General features: G+C 42.7%; 6 protein-coding genes across 8 annotated transcripts; 4 read left to right on the top strand and 2 right to left on the bottom strand.

Annotated features, from left to right (window-relative positions):
- The first annotated feature begins 579 nt into the window (after positions 1–579).
- On the top strand, positions 580–1758 carry LOC127566145 (tricarboxylate transport protein B, mitochondrial-like). Its single transcript, XM_052007797.1, has 3 exons — positions 580–961; positions 1011–1234; positions 1290–1758. Exons 1-3 carry the CDS (start codon positions 666–668, stop codon positions 1694–1696), a joined length of 927 nt encoding a protein of 308 aa, XP_051863757.1. The 5' UTR covers positions 580–665; the 3' UTR covers positions 1697–1758.
- On the bottom strand, positions 1042–9249 carry LOC127566142 (uncharacterized). Of its 2 annotated transcripts, XM_052007794.1 has the most exons (16): positions 9049–9249; positions 8637–8974; positions 8228–8575; positions 7703–7905; positions 7435–7643; positions 7116–7373; positions 6603–7060; positions 5272–6536; positions 4815–5206; positions 4411–4753; positions 4189–4351; positions 3296–4130; positions 2616–3235; positions 1928–2561; positions 1755–1868; positions 1042–1692 (listed from the first exon to the last, which is right to left on the bottom strand). In XM_052007794.1, the coding sequence occupies exons 1-15, from the start codon at positions 9142–9144 to the stop codon at positions 1758–1760; spliced, it is 6273 nt and encodes a 2090-aa protein (XP_051863754.1). In that variant the 5' UTR covers positions 9145–9249; the 3' UTR covers positions 1042–1692; positions 1755–1757. The 2 variants fall into 2 exon arrangements, with proteins under 2 accessions (XP_051863754.1, XP_051863753.1); XM_052007793.1 differs by having other exon boundaries at positions 1042–1868.
- A 192-nt stretch (positions 9250–9441) lies between these two features.
- LOC127566143 (protein pygopus) lies at positions 9442–14019 on the top strand. The gene is made up of 3 exons (XM_052007795.1): positions 9442–10451; positions 10529–13239; positions 13303–14019. Exons 2-3 carry the CDS (start codon positions 10718–10720, stop codon positions 13421–13423), a joined length of 2643 nt encoding a protein of 880 aa, XP_051863755.1. The 5' UTR covers positions 9442–10451; positions 10529–10717; the 3' UTR covers positions 13424–14019.
- A 300-nt stretch (positions 14020–14319) lies between these two features.
- Positions 14320–18949, bottom strand: LOC127566144 (coatomer subunit gamma). The gene is made up of 6 exons (XM_052007796.1): positions 18791–18949; positions 17834–18489; positions 16307–17774; positions 15801–15986; positions 15581–15733; positions 14320–15515 (listed from the first exon to the last, which is right to left on the bottom strand). The coding sequence occupies exons 1-6, from the start codon at positions 18828–18830 to the stop codon at positions 15385–15387; spliced, it is 2634 nt and encodes an 877-aa protein (XP_051863756.1). The 5' UTR covers positions 18831–18949; the 3' UTR covers positions 14320–15384.
- Positions 18950–19981: 1032 nt separating this feature from the next.
- LOC127565870 (NKAP family protein CG6066) lies at positions 19982–21737 on the top strand. Its single transcript, XM_052006630.1, has one exon. It carries the CDS (start codon positions 20086–20088, stop codon positions 21475–21477), a length of 1392 nt encoding a protein of 463 aa, XP_051862590.1. The 5' UTR covers positions 19982–20085; the 3' UTR covers positions 21478–21737.
- Positions 21738–21775: 38 nt separating this feature from the next.
- Positions 21776–25428, top strand: LOC127565869 (Y+L amino acid transporter 2). Of its 2 annotated transcripts, none has more exons than XM_052006629.1 (7): positions 21776–21793; positions 22392–22891; positions 23446–23959; positions 24021–24221; positions 24297–24446; positions 24516–24693; positions 24851–25428. In XM_052006629.1, the coding sequence occupies exons 2-7, from the start codon at positions 22431–22433 to the stop codon at positions 24910–24912; spliced, it is 1566 nt and encodes a 521-aa protein (XP_051862589.1). In that variant the 5' UTR covers positions 21776–21793; positions 22392–22430; the 3' UTR covers positions 24913–25428. The 2 variants fall into 2 exon arrangements, with proteins under 2 accessions (XP_051862589.1, XP_051862588.1); XM_052006628.1 differs by lacking the exon at positions 21776–21793 and adding an exon at positions 21832–22075 and having other exon boundaries at positions 22161–22891; positions 24851–25427.
- The last annotated feature ends 775 nt before the right edge of the window (positions 25429–26203 follow it).

Below are 26203 nucleotides of genomic sequence, written 5' to 3'. Positions count from 1 at the left end.
TCGATAAACTGTATGTTTATATTATATTTCTTAAGTGAGTAACATTATATACGCATTTTTTTTTTTTTAGATTAACTTTATAAATCTTAAAAAAAAAACAGTGAAACATAAGGTACATTTTTGAGCAGTCAACATAAATAATTTCATTCAAACAAAAAAATTAATACCATGTCAATTAAATTTGCTGTATTTTAAGTTGAAAAAAATATATATTCATTTCGATTTTTTAAATTATTTGTTAATGCTGAAGTTTTGCGGAAATAGCACAACTCTATTTCCATACTTGGCTCAACACAGTGCGTTCAAACTAATTTTTATGTAAACAAGTTTTATATTCGTTTGCCGATTTTGCTTCAATGTGCACTTATCGCTACAAGTGACGTCATACAGGTGCTAACTGTTAAACCACATTTAATTTAAATGGGAATGCCTTAACTAACAAATTTACAGATCTGATTAATTATTAAATTAAGGTTTCATTAACAAAAAAAAAAGGCATGACGAAAATAAGGGAATTAAATGTGTGTCTGAAAACGCTGTCAGTTAGTTAGTTTATATTTGAATTAAGTATAGAAACGATTTTAATTAAATGAAGAATTATAAAATTATGTTACATACTTTGCGATTTTAAGTGCATCGATATGTAAAACAAATCGTAGTTCAAGATGGCGCCCTCAGAACAAAAAAAACAAGAGCCCAGGCAAGGCTTCACAGGAAATCATACAGGAGAACACTTAGTTGCAAAGGGGGCAATTGCTGGAGGTATCGCTGGCGGTTTAGAAGCACTTCTAAAGTATCCGACCTATTTTATAAAGCACCGACTGCAAGACGATCCCGAACATAAGAAATATGCTGGGACCCTCGATTGTGTAAAGAAAACTATCCGACGACATGGAGTCCTTGGGCTTTATCGTGGTGTCGGTATCATGCTGGTGTCCGGCATTGCAACAGTCGCTTCAAGGTAAGAATAGTTTGTTGAAATATAATATAAAGTCAACTTCATCAAATAGATTTGGGGCCTATGAATTCTTTTGCGATGAACTCCATGATGAGAATGGCCAAATTTCCATGTTGAATGTATTTATATCTGGTTTATTGGCGGGCGTCACAGAGGCTGTGGTAGCCGTAACTCCTTTGAGAACCATTCGATTGAAGCTTATTAACGATATGCATCTACCTCGTCCACGTTATCATGGTATGCTTCATGGCGTGACTCACATCTTAAGACGGGAAGGTAGCTTCAATTTTTGTGGTTGCATTTCGATTAAGCTAATTATGTGTTGTGTTAGGTATTCGTGGCATTTATAGGGGAGTGTCGATCACAGTATTGAGACAGGGCACCAACCAGGCTATTCGCTTCTTTCTGATGATCACTCAAAAAGAAATGTACATGGGCGACGATGAAAACTCGCTGGTACCCATGCCATTGCTGGCCATCTTTGGTGTCATATCTGGCGCTGCTAATGTACTGGGTCACATCCCAATGAAATGGATTCAGAAACGAATTCAGGCTGCCAAGTCGCAAAAGTATAAGAAGGTATTGGATAATGCTGCCACGGAATTACAAGTCTTTGGACCTGGAAAATTTTTCATGACTTCGACTATCCAGATGCTGCGTGTGGGAATCGACGTGGCTGTCACCTTCATGGTTTACCAGTGTCTGATGGAAAACGTGTTTGACCATCTGTGGAACTAAAGTTCATATGTATTTCAAGTAAACAAATTTTAAAAGTACTAAAAAAATGTTGTTCTACACTCTAGAGTTGCAATTCCTTGAGCGCAAAGTTAAGCACCATTGGCAGCAGGCCGGCATCCTCCAGATCAAGAATATCCTGACGCAGATTATCCACATGACGTGATCTGATAAGCTGTGTCAAAGAAATATGTTAGTGTGTCATATAAATTCTTGGTTCCGATTGTAATTTACCTTGACAATCTTTGCGCGTTGCTCATCGTTTTGGCAAAAGATCAGCACTATGGCGGCCATGTGTGGGCGACGCACGAGCACACAGAGCTCGGCAAATTGCAGCAGGTTTAGGGCATGCACTACCGGACAACCCTGCAGGCGAATCAACGTCTTCTGCAGGCGTTCCTCCTGTGCACACGATCTTGTCGGCAGCGCGTTCTTCAGCGGATGGCATAGCACACAGTTCCAGGCTTGTGCCAGACCATCGAGATGCAGCAGCTCTGGACGACAGCTTAGCACATCGACCAATGCGTTGAGCTCACGCACCATATTAAACATGACCATGCGCTTAATGATGCCATTCCAAATTTTGGGCAAATGTATGTCGAATCCTAGGCAAATGTTGGCCATGACTTCCAGTGACAGCGGATTCTGTGCATTGCGCTGCCAGACCATTTTAATAATACTGATCTTGTCGCAATTCTCATCCGCAAACTTCTCAATGTTCGAGTTGTAGCCAAGAGCTTTCAATTCGTGGACACATTTGATGGTGATGAACTGACGCTGGCTGAGCGTATTGCTAAACGAAGTGCTGCCGTCGTTGAGCTTGGAATAACATTCGTACATCTGCAGCTGTTGCGAGGTGTTCATGGATCTAAATACGAAAGTATTTAAGATAAAGATTAATATTCTATGTGTTTAAACTCACCCTCCCTTGAAGATTAGACCCACTAGGAACTGCACAGCTTCCGACTTCGGCCAGCTGCTGAGTATGTAAAATGCACGTACAACATTCTCGCTAGCAGTACCAGTCTCATCGCCATTGCAATTGCCGTTCTCCGGCCAATTCTGATCCTCAAGAAAAGTTTCCTCCATAATGGTCCCATCGGCTGGCTCCATTGTGACCGAGAGCCACTTCTGTAGCAGCTTAAATTGTATAGCATCCAGACTAAGATCATGCAGCGCACAAATCTCTTTAACCAGTGCATTGATGTCCACCTTGCTGGACTTGAGTATTAGCTCGTGATGATAGAGACTGTGAATAAGTTCTGTGGGATTCTCAACCAATCGCATTAGTTTCTCTTCACTCAGTCCGTAAACGTGCAACAAATGTTGCGTCTTATGTATTGGATACATGCGCTTAATCTTAGCCAATTGCTCTTGACATTTGGGATCTTTATCAAGCACTTCTTGATTGGCTTTCACATATTTCCAACCTTCGTAGAAGGCTTCCACCTGATCAGCTCCATCGCGAGCATAACTCGCTACATAATACAAAACGAAGATAACATTGCTGGGACTTTGGACATGCTTCACCAATCGTAGAATCTGCAATAAGACAATCGATATAAACACAGATTGTAAAATATTAATATTCTTAAGGCTAACCGATTTAAGGAATGCATTATTTGTGGGATGCAGGCTCCAGCTTTCTGAATCGTTCTTTGACTTGTACTCGGCTATAGAATTGGTAATTGCCGCCGTGATGTAGTAGTCACAGCTCTGTGGTGTGCTAGAATCCTTGAGAGCATTGTACATGAGTATTAAGGGGAACCAACTCTGGCAATTATCCACATTCAGTTCTCTGCATAAAATGTCGCGCAGTGGATGCTCCACGAGTGGCTTAAAGGGCAATCGATAGCGTGCGATCTTGGGCAAGACACCATTGTCCTTCTGCGTCTGCATCCATATGTCTGTCTCCTGTTGTCCTGCGCGACAGCAGCGTCGTGTGACCATTTTATGACGCAAAAAGTGCAATATATTAATCCAGATTTCCATCTGTTTGGGCGCTGCATCAAAGAACATGAGTATCTCAATGACACACAAATACATCTCATAAAAGTATATATTGATCTCTTCAATTAGTTCGTTTAGTTTCGAGGTGAAGAGCTTAACGTTCTGGATCTGATTGATATATGGCTGACACATTTCGCGCATTTCACGCACACTGTTCAGCACAACCAACTCCTCATCGCCGAACGAGTCGCGTTTGATCTCATAGCGCAGCTCTTGAGCACGCAGTATGCTGAGGATTTGTGTAATGAGCATGCGCTGAAAGTCCAATTTGAAGCTGGCGCTCATCCGTTCTAGCAAATGAACATTAAGTCGCTTATTATGGAATTCATTCAGCAAATGCTCAATGTTGTCCATCTCTGGATTGAATTTGCCGCGAATGCTGGGATCTTGTTGACAGAATTCCAAGTAATAGTACAACTTATTACGCCTAAAAAGTGGCAAATGTTAATTTCAATTATAATAAACTAAAGCATAGCTAAGCTTACGTGGCGCGCAAATTTTGCACAATATCCATTTCATCAATGTGTTCATTGTACATAGCGGAAAGTGTAAGAAATGTAATCATTTGCTGATCAGTTTTCAGTTCCGAGGACAGCTTTTCAAGCAATGCACGCGATTCAGTATCCGCCACCAGCATGGTAAAAAGCTCTAAAAATGAGGAAAGAAATTATATACAAAACATATAGTTTTAGTTAAATATATTTTACCAATTAGGTTGGCATCTTTGTTGTTCATGGCATTGCGTAGAATGCGACGCAACTGAATCGTAATGAATCCCTCGTTGATGATCTTTTTGCTGCGATTGTGCTTCTGATATTCTAGCAAATACTGCGACATAATGTACCACACATCATGCTCCTTGGCCTTGGTTAGGTGCTCCAATGACAAAAAGAAATCAGAGCGAGCTCCATCGATGTCATGCTTCACATTATTCGGCAGCGACATTTGCATTTGCAGCAACAGCGAATTCTTTGGCTCCGTCTCCAGAATCATGAGCAGCAGAGTGCGTGCCAGGAACTTAACAATAGGCAGACTGCCGCTAAGGCGTTTCTATAAATATCCACAAAATTTTTTATATAGAATTTCATAATAAATGAAATATGCAATTTACTTTTAATTGTGGTTTTTCCTGTGGCCGCACATCAACTTCGTCGAACATGGAGACCGAGTAGCGTTTCTTGGAGGATGGCTCTATACTAGGTTTTATATCGATGGAATTATTCACCGCAGTGGAAAAGTTGAGCGTGGTTTCGCCAAGAGCAATTGGTACACCATCCAATGCTCGACATATTTGCTCATTGACGGCTTGCTCCTTGCCGGCATAATGAGCTTCGACTGCATCGAGCGGATAGTGTATAACAGCGACGCGTACATATTTAATGAGCTCCGTGAGATCGCATTGATTGCTGCGCTCATGCAGCAATGCTTCGGTCAGCAGCTCGTAGACCAGTGGAAAGCACAATGGATCGTTCTCCGACAACAACTGCAGCGATGAATGCGTATCTATTAAATTACAAATTTAAATATTAATCTGCTACAGTGAAAATGTTTTAAGTTGGAGCTCTCACCATGATTCTGACTCTTGCCGTCGTTCATTTGCTGCACTAGCAACTCAATGCCAAAGTTGATAAAGTCCGTTTTATTTGTCGGCACACAGGATATGGATTCGATGACATAATAAGCTAATGCACAGGTCAAGGGTAAGCAGCCAATACATTGACTTATCCGCAAAAGTCCGTGCACTTTTTCAATATCAAGTGCCGTGCATAGCTCGCTTATTTCGTTGACAATCAAGGCGCACACATTCATCGAGGCCTGAGCTCGTGTAACGATCATCTCAATGCCCTCATCCAACAGCGCCAAACGCTTCTGCAGCGATATCAATTCAGTGCTGCAATTCAACTGTATATTGAATTTCTGACGCAGTTGTAGACGATGCTTGATTAGTAAATAGCGACGTTTATACACAGGTTCCACACTAGGCAGCAGCAATTTGAAAAACTCCAGCAGATTGAGATGCTCCTGTACTTTTGCTTCGCCTGTGCAGGAGCTCATTTCAAGTAAGTTTGCCAAGATATCCACAACTTCGTTGCCTTGCTTGGCATTAGTTTTATCATTCAGCGACTTGAAGAAATCGTAGGCCATGTCGATTTGTCCACGACGCGACATTTGATAGCAGCAATTGAAGTTGGCGCTGGTGGATATCTCTGGCGCCGCTTTGGTTAGTATGCGTATATCCTTTAGCATATCCGGTAAATTAAGCTTAACAATGCGCATCATAAACAGCTCCAGATTGATGTCGGAGGCATTATCCGCTGGCCAGCCATACTTGACCTTCATGATCTTAATCACTTGTATCTCATATTCGGCATTGATCTTCATACTCAGTGGATGCGTCGAGTTACGCAATTTAATAAGCGGCGCCAATGTTTCTGGCCACGGAACTGGCGCATTTTGCAATATGGAGAGGGCACACTCCAAACGACTATCCTCATTGTGGAGCAACTCAATGCAGGCTATAGCACGCTCTAACCAATTGCTAAGAGATTGCCGATTGGCCACTAATTGAGCAATATACTGTTTGATCACATCCAGTGGCTGGCGACCCTTCTCCTGATAGATCGGATAGAGAAAATCCCGCACCAGACTCTGCAAATTGTCCAAATGCACACGCTGCAAGATGCGCAGCGCTGTGGCATCGATAGAGTCCTGCATATAACTGTCCAGCGTGAAATTGAGTTTATAACGCTTTTTTAATACTGATAAATCCTGCAGAGCATTATCCAGATCACGAAGTTTGCCAATGTTGCGCTCCTGTTGCCGTCGCACATCACTTAAACATAAAAATACGAATTAATCTAGTTGCTATATAGCATATTTCAAAAAGCTGTATACTAACGAGTAAATAAATTGAATCTCTTCGAAAATTTCTAATATTTTTGTAGAGAATTCCAGTCCGATTTCCGGCCAATGATCGCTGTATTGCAACTTACGCGTCCGCTCGATGCTCCAGTCGGTGATAAATGGCATAATTGTTGGATGAGTATTGCTCACTGCGGGTACAAATTGGCGCAACCACTGCACTACATTTAGGGGCTCCGTGTCGCTGGGTATAAAGCCGAGCAGTGTACGCAATTCATCCTCATTGAGATGCGGCAAAATGTTGCTTGAGTGCCGGCGCCAAATGAGGCAAGCGGTAGCCATATCGCTGTTGAACATGCCCTTGATCACTTTCACCAGATTCGTGTTGTAAACAAATTTTTGCCACTCGCTATTGCATTCGTAGGGATCTATGATGGCCATTGTTTTGAGACGATGCAGCTGCTCGTCTATTTCAAGCAAATGATCTTCATCTTCCTAAAAATCATAGATATTTAACGCCGTTTATTTTATGCAATGAAATATGGCTTACCTCAAAGTCCAATCTCTTTTTGACTTCTTTTAAATAGCGTTCCAAAATGTGACGCGAACTCAAGTTCATCATGCGATTGTTCTTAATGAATGCTTTGCTCTCGATTTGTGCCAACAGCTTTAGTAACATTTCAAACCTGGCATCCAATTCATTGCCTTGCACAATGTTTGCACTAGTATTGCAAAGTTCTAGCAGAATTCGTTTAGCTCTCGCTTCGAAGATCGGTTGCAGACACAATTCAAATTGCTTGCCAAAGTCCTATAGTAAATATTATTTCCATTAATTTTGTTTGCAAATACAACAAGCAAAGAATAAATACCTCTGCCTCTTCCAGGCGTCCTTTGGCAATAAGTTTCTTAAAGCGGTCACTAGGATCAGTCTCAGAGACCATCATCATTTCCACTTCTGAAGGAATGGCATTACTTTTTAGCTCTTTCGTGGCCAAATAATAAAGATTAACAGCACTCTTAGGTTGCCGCACAAGCCAAGCATGCTGTGGCACTTCCACCTCGTTCTTGCATCTTAGTGCTGGAATGAGAACAGCAATTAAATTTTGATTTCCAAACAGACATACCTTTTAGTCTTACAGGGATATTCCACAATTCGAATGAAACGTTCTCCATCTGTAGTGGGCTTTGTCAGTATTAAGAGCTCCACATTCTCCTCACTGCACTCCATGACCTGCAGATCATCGATGAGCAAAGCACGGCTTTGAGAGGACTGACAAACGTTGACTGTCCGTGTAAATGGACAAATCTCCAGCAAGTGACCTGACTGGGTTAGTGCAATGCTAAATTACAGACATAAGACTTAAGATTATTTTAACAATCAAACTACGAAATACATAGGGTACATATTTAAAGAAATATTAATACGTGCTTAAATAACTGTATAACTTTTGAAAATATTAAAAATGTGTACAAATTTTTTAAAATTAGCAGAAACCATTGCTAGATTAAATGTAACGTTCACAATAAACTTTGTTTCTATTTGGGGGAGAGAACAGGAACATTCTTAACAAAAATCTTTAAAATCCGGATCAGGCAGTGTAATGTATAATAATATAAGCATATAATTCACTTCTGTCCTATAATTAGCTTGTCTAAACTCACATGTAGTGATCCACATTGTAGATGTCCTTAATGCCGCCATACTGATTTGGAATGTTGTTGCGAGTTGTATCCTTAGAAGTAGTTTTAAAATTGATGGCACCTTGTGCTCCTGTTACAATAAGATCATAATCCTGTCGCTGATCCGTCTCCTGGTTGTTTTCGGCATAACTGTGGGGAGCAGTTGGCTGTGGCTGCTTCAGTAGCAAAGCCGTGTCCACATTGGACATCGCTTTTCCGGTGGACGAGCGTTGAATGGTGACATCGTCCAACAGAGCAGTCATTTGCTCACTATCACCCAGTGTTATGTTGGACACCGACTCCAAAGTGGACTCGTTGATCTTGCTCAGACTATGAGAATAAAATCGGTATTAATGCAGAATTACAATGGAGAAAAAAAGGTGCAACTCACCAGTAAACGCTGCCATTTTTGCAGCTGAAGTAAAAGTGTTGACCCAACTGCTGAATACTAGTAAACGTGCCGTCTGAGATGCTGACATCTTCAATGCGTATACAGACACTGAACAGCAGCAATCCCTTGATATAGACACCATGCACTTCGCCATCGGAGAGACCACAAACAATCAAATTGCCACTGCTAGAAATGGCGATCGCATCGATGTGAGCGCTAAAGCTGAGGAAGCTGCACTTGGCTACCAACTCGTCCTCAAGTAGGAGCAGACTTCTGTCAATGGATATGACCATTTTACCACTTTGAACCGATGCCTGAATTGTGGGTTCCTTAATAACCTAAAATATGCAAATTAAAAGTTGTACTCCCAGTTTTGTTGTTGTTTTTGTCCTGTTTCAATTTCGGCACTTACCTCATCCTCGCTGCTAATTTTGAATATGCTGCGCGATGAGAAGGCATTGGAGATTGTCTCATCCTCCACCGTTGAAGCCTCAAAGTTGCTCCACATATTAAAAATATTTATTTATCCGAACAGCCGCTATGAAAAATATTTAAACCAGCCAGCGCCAAAATGTCAGCGTCACTCTCTCGTCACCATGTACTGATAACTAACGATAGTATCGATAACATAAACAACAACAAAAGTAACTATAGTTATTTTGTGGAAATCATCAATCAAATACTCTTTTTGTATGTAGCCTTTATTTGATGTATTTTTAGTACTGCGTTTTGTGGTTTTGTCAACCTATCTTTATGTTTTACGTATACAAAATTCCAATTGAGCATATTGCCTTATCGATAAATGGCTTTTATGTTCCTCTCAGGGTAACCATTGGTTTCAAAATAAAGAATGGAATTTCGGTATTCGCTTGTTGTCGAAATACGGTCACCTTGACTGACAAGCGAGGAAAATTATTTATATTTTAGAATCCACGACGCTTCTTATACGCAAAAATTGTGTCAAAATATTGCAGTTTGCACATCAAATTGCGACGCTCAAATGTCCCTCAGTGGCGGCCAACGCGGGCCAATTTTGTGCGCAATTGGTGGCCAACAAAATGGTGTTAACACGGCAACCAAATGAATTGATCATAAAAATATAAGAGCAGCAGCACCGCGGCCATCATCAACAAAAAAGCAAAAAAAAACGCGAACGAAAACCACGAAACTGCGATTTGTGTTGCAGAGCAAGCCCAATAAGGCTTTGCTTTTCCATAATATAATGTGCAAAATGCATTTTCAAAAGTGAAACACACAGAGCTGAAAATACAACAAAAAAAAGTAAAAGAAAAGCAAAGCAGCAAAATTGCTGCCGCTGCTTTAGCGGTGGTGGTGCAAAAAGAACATAAAATCGGTGGCAAGAAGAAGAGCCGCCAAGTGAGAAAAAGTAAAATAAAAAACAACGCTCTCTTGTTCGCGGTTTGTCGCGCGAATCCACCGAAATCAATTTATAATCATATCAAAAATCTATAATATAGAAAAACAATAAAAAAGGGAAAAAAAGAAAAAATACTCGTCGCAACAATTAAAAACAACGTGCGCGTTGCCGCGGCAGCATTTGCATTGCTCTACTAGCTGCTGTTATTTATGCTGCTGCTGCAGGTGCTTCAACTACAACAACAATTACAATAAGAAGCAGAAATAGAAGAAGAAGGAGAACAACAGCAAGCAGAACAACAACAACAACAGTGACTACTATCAACGTCCATTGGCGCTGACGACAGACAACGCGTAGAGTTGCCAGCTCCGTTGAATATATTGCGCTTGTCGCATTGGCGACATTTTCGAAATTTCTTAAATTTACAGCATGCTTTGGTAAGCGCTTTATTAATTAATTTCCTATTAATTTGCAAAATCTAATCAACTTATATACACACTGTTTCTTTTATCAGGATTCAACTGAATTGGCAACAACTCTATTAACTTGCCCCGCCACGACCCCTCCTAAGAGTCAACCTTAATTTTAATCAGAAGCGTCGCGATCAGCCAACGATCGACGACGCTATTTAGATAGGAAATTTCGTTCGCTCCCCCGTAGTTAAAGAAAAGCTGCCACCATTCGGAAGAAAAACACTTCGAATATGACCCACAATATCGGTATGGCGCCATATCGTATGCCGGGTCCATCGGGCGGTCTATGTCCGCCCGATTTTAAGCCACCGCCACCTACGGATATCATCTCGGCGCCGAGTAATCCCAAGAAGCGGCGGAAAACCTCTAATGCCGCTGCCAATTCAGCTGCTGCTGCGGCAGCGGCGGCTGCAGCTGCCGCGGCCGCCGCTGCCAATTCCATGCAACAACAACAGCAACAACAGCAATCGGCGCCACCAACCCCACAAGATCTATTGCCACCGCCGCCCATGGGTGGTTTTGGTGATACAATCATCGCATCCAATCCATTCGATGATAGTCCCCAGGTCTCAGCGATGTCTAGCTCTGCGGTCGCTGCCATGGCGGCCATGAATCAAATGGGCGGCGGCGGTGGACCCGGAGGACCAGGTGGCCCCGGTCCCGGTGGCCACTTTGGCGGCGGAGGACCGCATGGCCATTGGGAGGAGCGCATGGGCATGGGCATGCACCCGCATATGCATCCGCATGCGCATCCTCATTCACATCCACATCATCCGGGCCATGGGCCGCCGCCACCGCCACATCATATGGGCGGTCCGCCGTCAATGCGGGGAATGAGTCCGCTGGGACCGCATCCGCATGGTTTGGGACCCGGCGTTGGATTACCACCGCACATGAATCATGGACGAGGCGGAGGAGTGCCGATGGGCAGCCCTATGGGCGCCATGGCAGGCATGGGAGGCATGAGTCCCATGGGTAACATGGGCGGACCAAGCATATCACCGCATCACATGGGCATGGGCGGACTATCGCCCATGGGCGGCGGACCAAATGGGCCAAATCCGCGTGCCATGCAGGGATCACCAATGGGCGGCGGTCCTGGTGGCAGTGGCGGACCGTTGCCTGGCCAGAACTCGCCTATGAACTCACTGCCTATGGGCTCTCCGATGGGCAATCAAATTGGAAGCCCGTTGGGGGGACCAGGACCTGGTCAACAGCAAGGACCACAACAACAGCCACAAAACCCGCAACAGACGCACATGAACAATGGACAGATGGGTCCGCCGCCTTTGCACAGTCCACTGGGCAATGGACCCAGCAATCACAGTCACATGTCGCAGGGTGGCCCTGGGCCAGGTCCGGGTCCAGGAGGACCTGGTGGTTTAGTTGGACCCGGTGGCATGTCACCGGCAAACAGTAACAACAACATGAACAGCAACAACAACCAGAATAATAATGGAAGTAATGCCAATAATAGCAACAACAATCAAAATCCCCATCCACATTTGTCCCCACATGCAGCGTCCGCTGGACGTTTGGGCCCAATGCAATCCAATGGTCCCATGTTGCCAGCCACATCGACGGCGACGTCAGCGTCAGCAGTTGGACCCGGTGGAGCAGCGTCGTCAGCGACATCAGCAACAACGACGACGACATCGTCAACAGCAGCTGCCGCCGCAGCAGCAGCAGCGACCACGTCAGTGCCTACGTCTTCACCAGCACCGCCCGCCATGTCACCGCACCATGCGCTTAATAGCGCTGGTCCAAGTCCTGGCATGCCAAATTCAGGACCCAGTCCGCTGCAATCACCTGCGCTCAGCGGCGGCTCTGGCGGCAACAACACCAACAACAATGGCCCCATGATGGGTCAGCAGATGAACCCAAATGTTCCTATGCAGCAGCAACAACACCAGCAACACCAACAGCAGCAACATGGCCCCATGGGCGTACATATGGGCGGACCCGGACCTGGACCTGGACCGGGACCAGGACCGGGTCCTGGACCTGGCATGGGCATGAATCAAATGCTGCCGCCACAGCAGCCACCGCATCTAGGCGGCCCGCCTCATCCGCAGCTCATGAACCATCCGCATTCGCATCCACATTCGCACCCGCAACATCCGCATCATCCACATCCCGGCGGCCCACCACCACATCATATGATGGGAGGCCCAGGACCAGGCATGCATGGCGGCCCCGGTGGTCCGGGCGGCATGCCACCGCACATGGGCGGTGGTGGCGGCAATCCGCATATGATGGGACCGCATGGCAATGCTGGTGGTCCGCACATGGGCCACGGGCATATGGGCGGTGTACCGGGACCAGGGCCTGGTCCGGGCGGAATGAATGGTCCGCCACCGCATCATGGAATGCCACCTCACCACGCAGCACACAACCATCCACATCATCATGGCCACGGACACAGTCCGATGGGTGGACCAAATATGTTTGGTGGCGGCGTCGGCGGTCCAATGGGACCCGGTCCCGGTCACATGGGCAATATGGGTGGCGGCGGCGGTGGCCCAATGGGTCCTGGCGGTCCCATGGGCAACATGGTCGGACCGGGCGGTCCGATGGGCAAACCGATGACGATGAGCGGTGGCAAAATGTATCCACCGGGTCAACCAATGGTCTTCAATCCGCAGAATCCAAATGCGCCGCCCATTTATCCATGTGGCATGTGCCACAAGGAGGTGAACGACAACGATGAGGCAGTCTTCTGTGAATCCGGTTGTAATTTTTTCTTTCACAGGTAAGATAAATGAGTAATGAATAACAAGATAGATGCCAAATAATACTTCTATTTCTATTCTAGAACATGTGTCGGCTTAACGGAGGCGGCCTTTCAAATGCTCAACAAGGAGGTGTTTGCTGAGTGGTGCTGTGACAAGTGTGTGTCTTCCAAGCATATACCCATGGTGAAGTTCAAGTGCTGAAGCAGCTCATCAACCGCAAATGCAACCACAACCGCAACCAATAACAACAACACATAGAACAACAACCACCAGCTAGCACTCATTCACTCTGTATAAATATATCCAAGCATTAACTATTTTAATTGTAGTCTTTAAGGCAAAAGATAGAGAGAGCGAGATTAGGGTTCCACATCATCATAATCATCATCATATACATACATAGAGATATGTGTGAGCTCAATAATAGTCAAAGGTCCCCAACGAAATCAAATCAATCAATCTTTAAGCGACGACTCAACTAAAATGGCCGAAGCACAGTGTTGTGACTTCTTCTAAAGCTTCGGCCTCCGCTCAAGACGCGCATCCTTAAACAACAAACAATACAAAAAAGAAACAAAAACAAAAAAAAAACACACAAAAATCAAACCTTAAAAACGAGAAAACAAAAACAAACAAAATATTGTAATATACGATTAACATTATAGCCTAGTTATAGTTTATATATATAAAGAGAGAGATCGAGAGAACAATATGTATGTGTGGAATGTGAGACGTTGTCGTCGTTGTCATCGAGCAGATAAGCAAACCGTAACGGAAGTAGGGCAAAAACAAAAACACACGTTGAAAACAAAAACAAAACAAAGTAACCCAAAACAGCAAATAGAACACAATGATGAATATAGGAGAATATAGAATCGCACTGTCAAAGATGATAACGAAAACAAATATCAATCTACAGCAGCGAAATTGTGAAAGATGCAACAAAAATTATGGAACTCAAAACAGCAAAAATAGCATTAAAAAAAAAAACAAAAGCAAATGAGAACAGAACAGAGCAAAGCATGGAAGAATGAATGGAAAAAATACGAATTATATATATATATGAAGAACACAAAATGGTAATTGTAATTTTACATTTGTTTTCGAATAACTAGATGTTTAAGTGTGAGTGCATGCATATACATAAATACAAAATACACATACACACACACGCATACAAAATAAGCTAAACTTAAATCTTAATAATCGATCTGACAATGAGCATCAATTTGTAACGAAATGAAATTAAAAAAATATGAAAATCTGTGTGAAATTGTTTCCCCCAATTGAAATCAAATGGAATGCAAAAAAAAACAATGAAAACAAATGCAACAAAAAAGTCTTTCGTGTGGTGGTGTTTTTGTTTTTTTTACACTCTTGCGTCGTCAATTTTACATGAAATTTTTAACTAAATACTTAAAAAACAAAAAATTTGAGATTGAGAGAAGAGAAGAGTATCTAATTGGTGCGATTTGTATTTACAAAATATTAAAGGTCTAAACACACTCACGAAGGAAGTGAAAACGTTTGCGAACAAACAAAAAGAGATGATAAACAAAAACAAGCACAAGAAATTATTATGAATGCAGAAAAAATAACAATTAATTTAAGCATTACCAGTTAACGCGTGAAGAAAGAAAAACAAAACAATTGTATAAATTGCAAATTAAGTTATTTATAATTAAATAAAATACATACAAAATACACATTGAAATCTTGCGAAGGGTTTGAATTTAAGGCAGCTTCATCTTTACCGCTTTCCCACAATTTAACACGGTCTAGTTTTGCATTGCGATGTATTTTTGTTGAATTGTGGTTTTCAATGCTTAAACTAAAAAAAGCCAATAATGCTCAATCGATAGTAAACAAATGCAAGTAATTGGCGTTCTATGGCTCAACATAAATCGTTTTTGTTTTGGAAATGATCGCAATAACAAATACCCAAATTAATTTAACAATTTGCGCCCCGTTTGGAATACAAAAAATAAAACTGATCATGGGGCATTATTTGCAAGAGCGCCACTTAAAGCTATAAAATTATATATTTTTTGATTATATTTAACTTTTTTTCCTTTTGTTTTTTCATTTATATACTTGGATTTCTTTTATATCATATTTATTGCACGCAAAAACCAAACAAGATTTTTGCATGGCTCGCTGTTTTATCCGATGGCTGCCGTTATGAGTTCTGCCACATCCTGATCTGTGCTACGCACTGTTAGATTCAATGTGACTCCCTCGGAGAGCGCCAACTTGGCTCTCACCAGCACTTCAACGCCACCTCGGAAAGCGCCTGTGGACAGAAAAGCCAAACATTAGCTGTGAATTCAATTGATGATATATGAATTAAGCTATTACCTGAGCATAGAACCGTGTGTAGATGCGTACCCTCGGGCACTTTCTCGGACAGATTCGCGGCGCCGAGGCCAAGTATTTTAATGATGGTATTGACAGCATCCTGCAAATTGCTAACTGCGGACAACACAAAAGTATCCTCAGCTTGAAGCCACTCTGCAAAATAAATAAACAATTTATAAACAACAATTTCAGTCATAAAATTCCAATAGTTTAGACTTACCTTCGCTGTCGGCCGCATCCCAAGCAACCTGGAAGTTATTCTTTTTCGTTTTCTGTATTTGATCGGCAACGGTAATCTCTAGATCCTCCAGCATGTACTCATCATCGTAGCCCTCCTCAGAGTCTGGCTCACCAGTATTTGGATCACAATCCTTGACCACAAACCGCAGCGTGGCCCCAAAAGTAGCTGCAACATTGAAAAGAAATCAATCATATGTTTACATTGTACTATAAAACTAATTCTAATAAATAAATGTATACAAATCATTTGAAGACTGATTTAATGTACAGCCAAATTCGGAAGCCACACTTGGTATAGAATACCTTTTAAAGACTATGCAATAAGACTTATATTTCTAAAATTCCCATTGTAAATGTATCAAAAGTTTAAATTTTTGTGGTTATTATGAAATTAGTTAACTTAGTATACAAAATACAAAACTTTGGCTTTACGTTGTAATTCTAAATACCAGAAAATAAGTAATAATAATATGCTGGATAGTTTACCTATGGAACTGCTGGCATCCGGCGGGAATTCGACAATCACGAACGTTGTCTGCAGTTCGTTGTACGGCAATTTGGGGCAGGGAATTACGGCACGGGCCGTGTAACCCTCGGGCAGCGTTAGATCGACGCGCACATTCTCCAGAAATTGATCGGAGAGCGTGTTAAGACAATCGAACTGGAATACCACATGTTGTGCGAATATATGCTTGATGCATTGCACAGTGTACTCCGTTTCGCTTTCCGTCAACTGTATGGGCGAAGTACTGCGATGAATGGGACCCAGCACCTGGATGCCCGGCAGCTGTGCCAAACGAGCAGCGCTCTCCTCTTCTCGGGTTATCTTGGGCGCACGTGGCGCACTAGTTACCATCATGACATCGTTGTTGATTTCAGGTTTAACAATAGCTGCCTTAGGCACAATGGAAATGTCAAAGTGTGACTCCAGATCGCCATTCAAATGATCTGACAACGCCTTCTCCAGCAGCGCTAGCGAACAGTTCTCGCGCTCAATGATGTAGTTCTTGTAGAGCTCTGGCTTGGCCGAGTTCAAGATACACAAATAGTAGGTGGCACGATCGCGCACTTCATCATCAGGATCCATTTGACAGCGGCCAAGCAACACGAGAATATTGGCTAATAGTGCTGGGCATGAGGCGCCGAACTGCGCCAGAGCAGTGACAGCTGCAGCACGCACAATTGGGCTCTCGAGGATGACGCGATTGTAGATGAAGCGTATGTACTTAGAAGGCGTGGCAGCAAAAGGTCCCTCCTTGCCCAGCAGATGAAGAATGCGAACAGCGAGCGACACGTGCTCGCAGTCCTCGATGAATTCGCACAGATGTGACAAACCAGACTCCTTGGCGTCGACATTCTCCTCAATAATAGTGATGATAGTGTCCACAATGGAGGTCTTATACTCCAAGCCGCCTTCCTCGCGCAGCATGCCACTCAAGAAGTTCATGAGCACAGTGTGCTTGCGTGGATATTTGGCGCACAGCGCACAAATGGCTTGGACCACCACGACCTTGAATTCATCAGAGATTTCGGCTACAAACGTGGAGATTTGTTTCATCAGACGTTCCACCGATGATTCGGCGCCCGTTTTGAGCAGCGTTGTAATGGCCAAAGTGGCCACCGAGCGATTGGAATCGGTAATGAGACCCTCGAGATCTAAATTGCAAGTTGTCACTGCTGCCGGATGTGTCATGGCTACCTTGTTGAGCGTACGCACGGCTGCAAAGCGTAGCGTTGCCTTTGGCGAGCCACAGAACAGCTGGAGAATGGAGAATGCAGGCGAGAGCATGCGTGGATTTGTGTTCTTCAGATTGACAATGGCATGGGCGGCCTCATAGATGACCATTTCGCTCTTGTGCCGCAGACACGACTCGATGAACGAGTAAAGCGGCGAATCCGCCAGCTCCTCGGCAGGCACATCTTCCTCCTCGATAAGTTTGCAGGCAATGCGTATCTGCAAGGCAAACCGTCAAGTAAAATAATCACCATTATTATATACTTCAATTGACTTACTAGCATGCAGACTGCGTAGGGGCTCTTGAGCGAGCCACGCGTCAATTTGTTGACCAGCTTAGAGACAGCTAGGCGATCCGATTTGCGAATGTGATAGAGCAAGCCCAGCGCATGATATTGCACCATAATGTTGTCGCTGTTCATCGCCTCCTGTGCCTCATTTGCCCAACGCTTGACTACATCGCCAGCGGTGCTGGCCAGCCGCAAGGAGCTTACCAAAGCCGCACAAGAAACCGCTGCATTCTTGTCTACAATGCACTGCTTCATATAGCGCTCTACGGCCTGCAACATGGTGTGATCCGTAATACTGCACAAAGCACGAATGGCTGCAGCACGATAAAGATCTTCTTTACCGGTCATGTCCTTGGTGAGGGAGCTGGTGACAATAATGACATCCTCGGCAATAGAGCTGAGCTCTTTGATACCCAAGTAGACCATGCGACGCAACACCACATCCTTGGATTGGAAGAGTTTGGTCATCGCAAAGAAGCAATCGGTTGCCTCGCGTGCCACCAGCACTTCGCCCTGATTGATCAGGTAAAGGATTTTGGTCAATATATGAATGCATTTTCGTGCATTAACCGGCGTCTCGTTGAATGTGCGGGTCTCCTGCAGCACTGAAGTCTTTTCCAGATTCTGATACGCATTCGTCGGACCTGATGAGCGTTGAAATTTCGTAGGTGATGTAAAAAATTTCATACTTCAAAAATACCGATCAGGAATCAGCAGGAAATAAATCGAAACAGTTCTCGGAACGTGTGTGTATGTGTTAGTTTACGTGTGTGGGTGTATGTTAGTTATATTGGGGAACTCTTCTATGTGTGTGTGTGTGCCAGCGGAGCACCTTCTTCTTCTTGTTGTAGTCTCGATTGATGATTACGATTTTTTTGTTGTTTTTGCCGTTGATCCGGCGACGCTGTTTTAGATGTCTTTTTCGCTGGCCGTCGGTTTACTTACCATCCTCCTCTTCATCTTTGTCGCGACGAAATGAACCCATTTTAATGTTAGGCTACTTCAACAGTTTGAGAAAATCAAAAGAAATTGTGAAATTTGTGGAAAAAATCTTTGATTTTTCGCTACGCGTACACGTCACACACTACAGCAAAAAAGAAGTTGATTAATACCAGTCACGCGTCAACGTTCTGCTAGTTAACAGCAACTTTACAGCTGTGTTGCATATTCTTTGCTCCACTTTAACAGCTCACGTAACATATGTTTTGCGGAATTCCATTTATCGTTTGATAATATCGATAATAAACTACACACGGTTGCTAATAGCCTTTTTCCACCTCACTCAGTTTTTCTACGTTTTTTAAAGTCCCGTTTCGGGGTTTCCATCTGCACGAACCGAAAAATATGGGCAACGGTAAAATTCTCAATATGGCCGCTATGAAATGTCAGCTGTTCAAATGTAAACACGAGTTGGCGGACAATTCAAAAAACAGCACGCGCATTTCAAAATAGAAAATTTTCTTAAATTTCAGGATTTTTATGAGGATTTTGACGAAGTGGAGGGAAAATTAAGGGAGTATAGAGTATGGGCTATTGCCAATAGTAAAGAAATCGCAATCTGTTTGGGGCTATGTACATAAGTAGATTTGCTGGCAGCAATGTAATATTTACATAAATACATTTACTTTTAGCAACGGCATGGGTGTTTTTGGGAGCGCGATGTTCCTGGAAACAACAATTCATTTTTTGAAGATAATTTTCGAATTAATAGGGAGAAGTTTGGCACCCTTGTGGAGAGCCTTTGTGGATTGGCCAAAAAAGGCACATTTCTCCTCCCATAACTCGAACAACATAGCCTCGTGGATGCCACTCCACGATATTGACGGCTTGCGAGTTTTTTGGCTAATCTAAAATATAAACAATTTGCTTTAAAAAGCAAAATCAAATTTTTATTTTTCTATTTTCATACCTTGGCGCACTTTAATGTCAGCTGTTTTGTTAGTGGTGAGCTCTTTTTCGTTGTCATATCGATCAAAATATCGCATAATTACCCAAAAAGTGCGTTCGCTATTTCTACGTAGCTCGCGAACGTAGAAAAACCGACTTTTTTTCTTATGGGTTTTTACATGGGGCGAACGTAACATTCGGTCTGAACGTGAAAAAACCAAAGAAAACCAAAGAAAACCGTGCGGTGGAAAAAGGCTATAAATCAATACATTCATAACATTGCAAACGTTTTGGTGGAGGAAAAGAATAACAAATATTTTTTGCGCGAAATATCTAAATTAAATTAAATAAAAATGCGCTCGCGCAGCAGAAGTCGCTCACGCAGTCCGCGCAGAGATCGACAGCATGGCAGGTGTGATGACCGCGCCGACAAAAGAGAAACAGCCAGACTGGAAAAATACAGTAGACGTTCAGAGTCGCGCGGCAGAGAACAGCAAAGACCACAACGGAGAAATGATTATACTAAATCATCAGAAGTGTCCAGAAAGCGGCGAACTCGTTCGCGTTCAGTCAGCACAGACTCGAGCAGCAGCGGCACATCAGAGAGTAGCGGCAGGTCCTCAAGTTCTTCACGTAGTCGCAGTCCGGCCAAGAAGAAGCAAAAGTCGGTAGAACGTTGGCCTAATGACCGCTATCATGACAATAATGACAGGCAAAAGAATCCGTTCAGGGGACGTGCACCGGAGGGCAGTTTCATCAACGATCCCGCTGAACGCACATCAAGATCACATTATCACAATCGTGGTGGCAACCATAGCAAAGGCGACTCCAAGGCTCTAAATGCACGACGAGCACAACGTGTGCACATTGGCGAGGAAGGCGTGGCCGAGGTGTGGGGCGCGAGTCCAACACGATCCCATGAAGATGATGTGCAGCTCGTTAAAGGTTCTTTTGTGGGACCCAAAAAGAAGAAGGGCAAGAAAAAAAAGAAGAGCAGCAAGAAGTCTGACAAAAAGAAAACAAAAAAGACCAAGAAGAAGAAACACAAAAAAGATTCCAGTAGCTCAGACTCCGATTCTTCATCATCATCATCATCATCATCCTCGTCTTCCAGTAGCGAAGACAGCTCGGAGAGCGAAGTGAGCTCGGCGAGCGAGGCGGAAGATGATGAAGATGTTTGGCTTGAGAAGACTGCCGAGGGGGTTAAAAAGCCAAAGAAGAAAAGCTCGAAGAAGAGCAAGGATAAAAAGCATAAAAAGAAAAAGAAGAAACGTAAGTCGGAGGCATCATCCAAGAGCAAAAAGAGTTCTTCGGGTTCAAGTAAATCGAAATCAAAGTCCAAATCCAAGTCCAATGGTGGCCATAACGATGAAGATGTGGGTCCATCGTTGCGCACGGGAGGCAGCTTGAATCAAAAGGACTTTGGTCGCGCTCTTTTGCCCGGCGAAGGAGCTGCAATGGCTGCTTATATAGCAGAAGGAAAGCGTATCCCGCGGCGTGGTGAAATCGGACTGACATCAGATGAAATCGCAAACTTTGAGTCGGTGGGTTATGTAATGAGCGGCAGTCGTCATCGTCGCATGGAAGCTGTGCGTATTCGAAAGGAAAATCAGCTTTATTCAGCAGATGAGAAACGCGCTTTGGCCATGTTCAGTAAGGAGGAGCGACAGAAACGCGAGAATAAGATACTGACGCAGTTTAAGGATATGATTCACTCTAAACTACAAGCTAAGGATAAAAAGTAGTACTTCAATTGTAAATAATTAAAATAAAGTAAAATATATTTTTTTATATATATACATATATGCCGATATGAAACTGAATTCGTATCACTTGCCGGGTATTCGATGTCGGAAATTATCGTCGAGTTTCGATATTTTCGTTTACATTAACTTCACCCCATTTGTATCACAAACACATAAACGTATTTTTTTTTCAAATATTGGCAACTCGAAACACTCAAATTAATGAAAAATGTAATAAAAAGAAATAAATAAAAAATAATATAACAAACACAAGTTTAAAAATGCAATATGTGTATTGCAGAATCATGCAAGACTGGTAAATTTAGTAATATCACACTGCGGTCACACTGTGAATAACGTGTTGGTGGGGTGGCTTTATTTCGATTTTTCAAATTAGTTTTATCTTGCTAAAATGTGTGAATAATTGGTCAACAATAATTCAAGTGTCTAGTCATAAACTTAGTCTAGCTTACGAAGTTAATTTAAAAACGAAAAGTTCAAATTAAGTGCATTTTATACGCGTTTAGGCTTCAAATGTCAAACAACATGTGCATGCATCGTGAAAAGACGGCAATACATTGTGAGCGTCGTAGCGAAGGTTAGAAAGAGACCGTAGTATACATGTACGAAGTGGGTTAGCAAAACAATGAATGCGAGAATAACGAATATCGCTTAACCGGCAGATTAGCGAACGAATAAAGGATAGACGCAAACTAGAGATAAGCCACCCGCCAACGTCACAATAAGTTTTATACGCATCACACCTACTCACGCACACCCACTTAATTGTAATCGAAAGCGAGGCGAAGACGACGCGACGTCCGTCGACACTCCTCGTAATCAATTAGCTGGACACAAGCACAGCAGGCCACAATCATCATCATCATCAGTCTGCTTTTGTACTTCCAACGTAGCTGTAGCGTGTTGTGGCAAGCGCTTCTCATTCACTTATAATGCCCGCAACCAACAAAGAATTGCAATCACCATCGAGTGAAATGGTGTTGCTCACTCCGAACACCGAGAACCCGCCACCGATTATAGCAGTGACAGCCCCTCCTGGCACCAAGGACACCACCAAGGATGGCGTACGCGAAGGCTCAGCGGAATCGGACAGCAGTCGGGTAGTGATGAAGAAACAGCTGGGATTACTTGAGGGTGTGGCCATCATATTGGGCATCATCTTTGGCTCCGGCATCTTTGTCTCACCTAAAGGAGTCCTGCGTGAAGTAGAGTCCGTGGGTACATCGCTTATCATCTGGGTGTTGTGCGGCCTGCTCTCGATGATTGGTGCGCTGTGCTATGCGGAGTTGGGTACTGCGATACCCAAGTCTGGCGGAGATTATGCGTATATTTATGAGGCGTATGGATCGCTGCCGGCGTTTCTTTATTTGTGGGATGCCATGATGATCTTTGTGTAAGTAACGGTTGCTTCAATGTCAAATTTGCCAATGCTTAACCCCATTTACATTGGGTTAAACGACACACTTATGCAATTCTCGCTGACAGAGCAGAATATCTGAGAAAACAATGCCTAAGCTGAGTTCAGCTGAGTTTGTTCAATTGAGGCATAATTGAAACTCGACAGATTTGTCGTACTTGGGGTTAAGGTCATTCCGTCTGTCTTAATTCACTTCACTTTCACACAGGCGCAACGCAAAGTACTGTATAAATATATACATATTTTGTTATCAGGGATTGCTATCGGGCTTATATTTGCTTGTTGTATTTATGCATTCACAAAAGGCTCAGTCCATTTGTGTATTGATAATAAGTCAAAAACACACACATTTCCATTGCACTAATGACTTGATTATTATTTATGACTATCACAATGCTATTTTTATTTGTCCGCCGTCTTTTTTGTTTTCGATAATAATAACTGTCGGGCGTAAATAATTTTTGAATAACCAGACATCGCATTTCCCATAACTGATATTTGAAACCGTGCCATATTTCATTTCTTTCCAGCCCCACAACAAATGCCATAATGGGTCTCACATTCGCCTCCTATGTGTTGCAGCCCTTCTTTGCCGATGGCTGTGAGATTCCTAAGATTGCATTACAATTGCTTGCGGCTGCGACGATATGTTTTCTCACCTACTTGAATTCGTATTACATGAAGATCACAACGAAAATGCAGAATGTTATCATGTTTACCAAAATTGCCGCATTGGTGCTGATAATTTTGGTGGGCTTGGTTTGGATGCTGATGGGACACACGGAGAACTTTGACAAGCCTTTTGAGAATACGGAAACGGATCCGGGCAAGCTATCAGTGGCATTCTATTCGGGTATCTTTTCGTATGCCGGCTGGAACTATTTGAATTTTATGACAGAGGAATTGCGTGATCCATATCGTAATTTGCCAAGAGCCATCTACATTTCTCTGCCACTCGTTACTGGCATCTATGTGCTTGCAAATATGGCTTATTTGGCAGTGTTGTCGGCGCCCGAGATGTTGGCCTCTAATGCCATTGCAGTGGTAAGTAAAGCTGGCATAATATTTGACTTGTTCTCTTTATCAATTGACTTTCGCCTTGCAGACATTTGCGGACAAGATACTTGGCAGCTTTTCACTGATCATTCCGATTATGGTGGCCATTTCGGCATTCGGTGGTCTCTCTGTCCACATCATGACATCGTCACGCATGTGTTTTGTCGGCGCCCGAAATGGACACATGCCGGCGATTTTGTCGCACATCAGCGTCAAGAGCTATACACCGTTGCCGTCACTGGCGTTTCTGGTAAGATTTCTCTCGGCTCCGCTCAATTGACAGACAAAAGAAGTGCCTCAATTTATTATGTACATTTATATGCAGTGTTTGCTGTCGATTGTGATGCTGGTGGTCAGTGATGTGTATGTGCTAATCACTTACAGCAGCATTGTGGAGTCGTTCTTCATCATGATGTCGGTGTCGGCCGTTTTATACTTTCGCTACAAGCATCCCAATATGGAGCGTCCAATTAAAGTGAGTATGAGGAGAAATATTTCTGTTCTGTATTTCTGTATATATCAATTTGTTTGTCCCATTGTCCAGGTCTCTTTGTGGATACCCGCCGTGTTTGTCGTCGTTTGCGCATTTCTGGTGGTCGTTCCCGTTTATGTGGCTCCATTTGAGGTCGCCATGGGCTTGCTAATCACACTAATTGGTATACCATTCTACTACGTTGGCGTCGTGTGGCAGAACAAACCGAAATGGGTGCAGCACGCGATTGGTGCGTACACACACACACAAAAAAAGGGCAACGTTGTCTTCGACCTTGGCAATCGCCTCGATTTCCATTGCGAAGCAACACCAACGAAAAAACCTTTATTACCATTTTCACGTATGACCACATAACTAACGTATTTGCGTAATTTTCCCTCTCCTAGATTCGATGACATTTACGTGCCAAAAACTCTTTATGTCTGCCAAGGAGCAAAAACAGGACTAATCAACAACAAGCGAACATCGTTTTCACCTGGAACAACTGACACTCTCTAGCCTTATAAACACACTTTGAAAATCATCACCGACCATCACCTACATACATACATGACAGAAAACTATTACCATAAGTGCAAAGACATCGAATATTAGTTCATTTTTGTATAGGATTTTTTTCTGTTTGTTAGTTGAAGCTCATGTGGCGTAAGAATGACAAAAAACTTGACAGAGAATTCGTTCTTTCCTACTTAATATTAAGCAGCCATTTAGTCAAAGGCTAAATCTATTTTGATATTGAAAACTATATATTTTATATATATATGGATTGTCAGCTACGTCACTTGTGCTAGCTTAGCATTATTTATCCAATTAACCACCAAAGTAAGCCAATTTGTTTGCCAAAGTTCATACTATTATTTTATGTATTTTCTGTTGACTATTGATTTGTTTTATTTATATTTATTATATCACCAAATTTTTCAGTACAATCATTACTATTAAGATTTTCGTTTGTTATTTATTCGATGATTATATATTGATTTTGGAAAAGAAGAAAACTAATAAAGATTTTGTATATTTAAAAAGGGTTTCAATATTTTTATTAGCTAAAGGCCAAAGCAGCCAGCGCTAGTAAATTTACGCTAGCTTATAAATTAATTTATAATCTATGCCTTTAATAAATAAATAAATAATTTTTGTTAGCCATCAGTTAGGAGATTTCTCAGCAAACCCAAAAAGTATGCAACAAAAAATGTAAACTCAGCAGTTCTTTAGCATACTGAGACGGTTTGAGTTGTTTTGTCGGCTGTCTGCCAATCAATTATATCTGATAAGCCATATGAATGGACTGTTGTTATTTTTAAGTCCAAGCAGACACATAATAATGTACGATGCTTGGCGAGTTGGCCATTTGGGGCTAAATATAAAGCAGGGCTATCAGTCTTTTCTATTTTGGACATGCCCGGCACGTAGATCCCCGAATGACGCCAACTTTATGGACTCAAAACTGCTTGTATGTGTCTAAGAACATGAACTGGGCACACAAGCGGCACAGCGATCTTTCTCTGATCACCGTAGAACACAGAAAACTAGGTGTTTTTAATTGATAAAAGTGTAGTGCGCCTTTCGGCTGATTTGCATGCAGAGCAGGTGGCATCGACTATTTATATCTGAGCTTATATCTTATCTTCTATGGATATTCTCATGTCGATGGCTATTTTGTATGGATATGAGGCTTACATGCGCTGATTTCATCGCCGTTTTTTCAATTTTATAGCTTTTTAAATATATGCCAGCGA

This window comes from Drosophila albomicans, chromosome 2R, assembly GCF_009650485.2.
Source record: "Drosophila albomicans strain 15112-1751.03 chromosome 2R, ASM965048v2, whole genome shotgun sequence".
Taxonomy (NCBI): domain Eukaryota; kingdom Metazoa; phylum Arthropoda; class Insecta; order Diptera; family Drosophilidae; genus Drosophila; species Drosophila albomicans.
The sequence above is the reverse complement of the archived record's forward strand: the minus strand, read 5'-3'. Positions and strand labels throughout refer to the sequence as shown.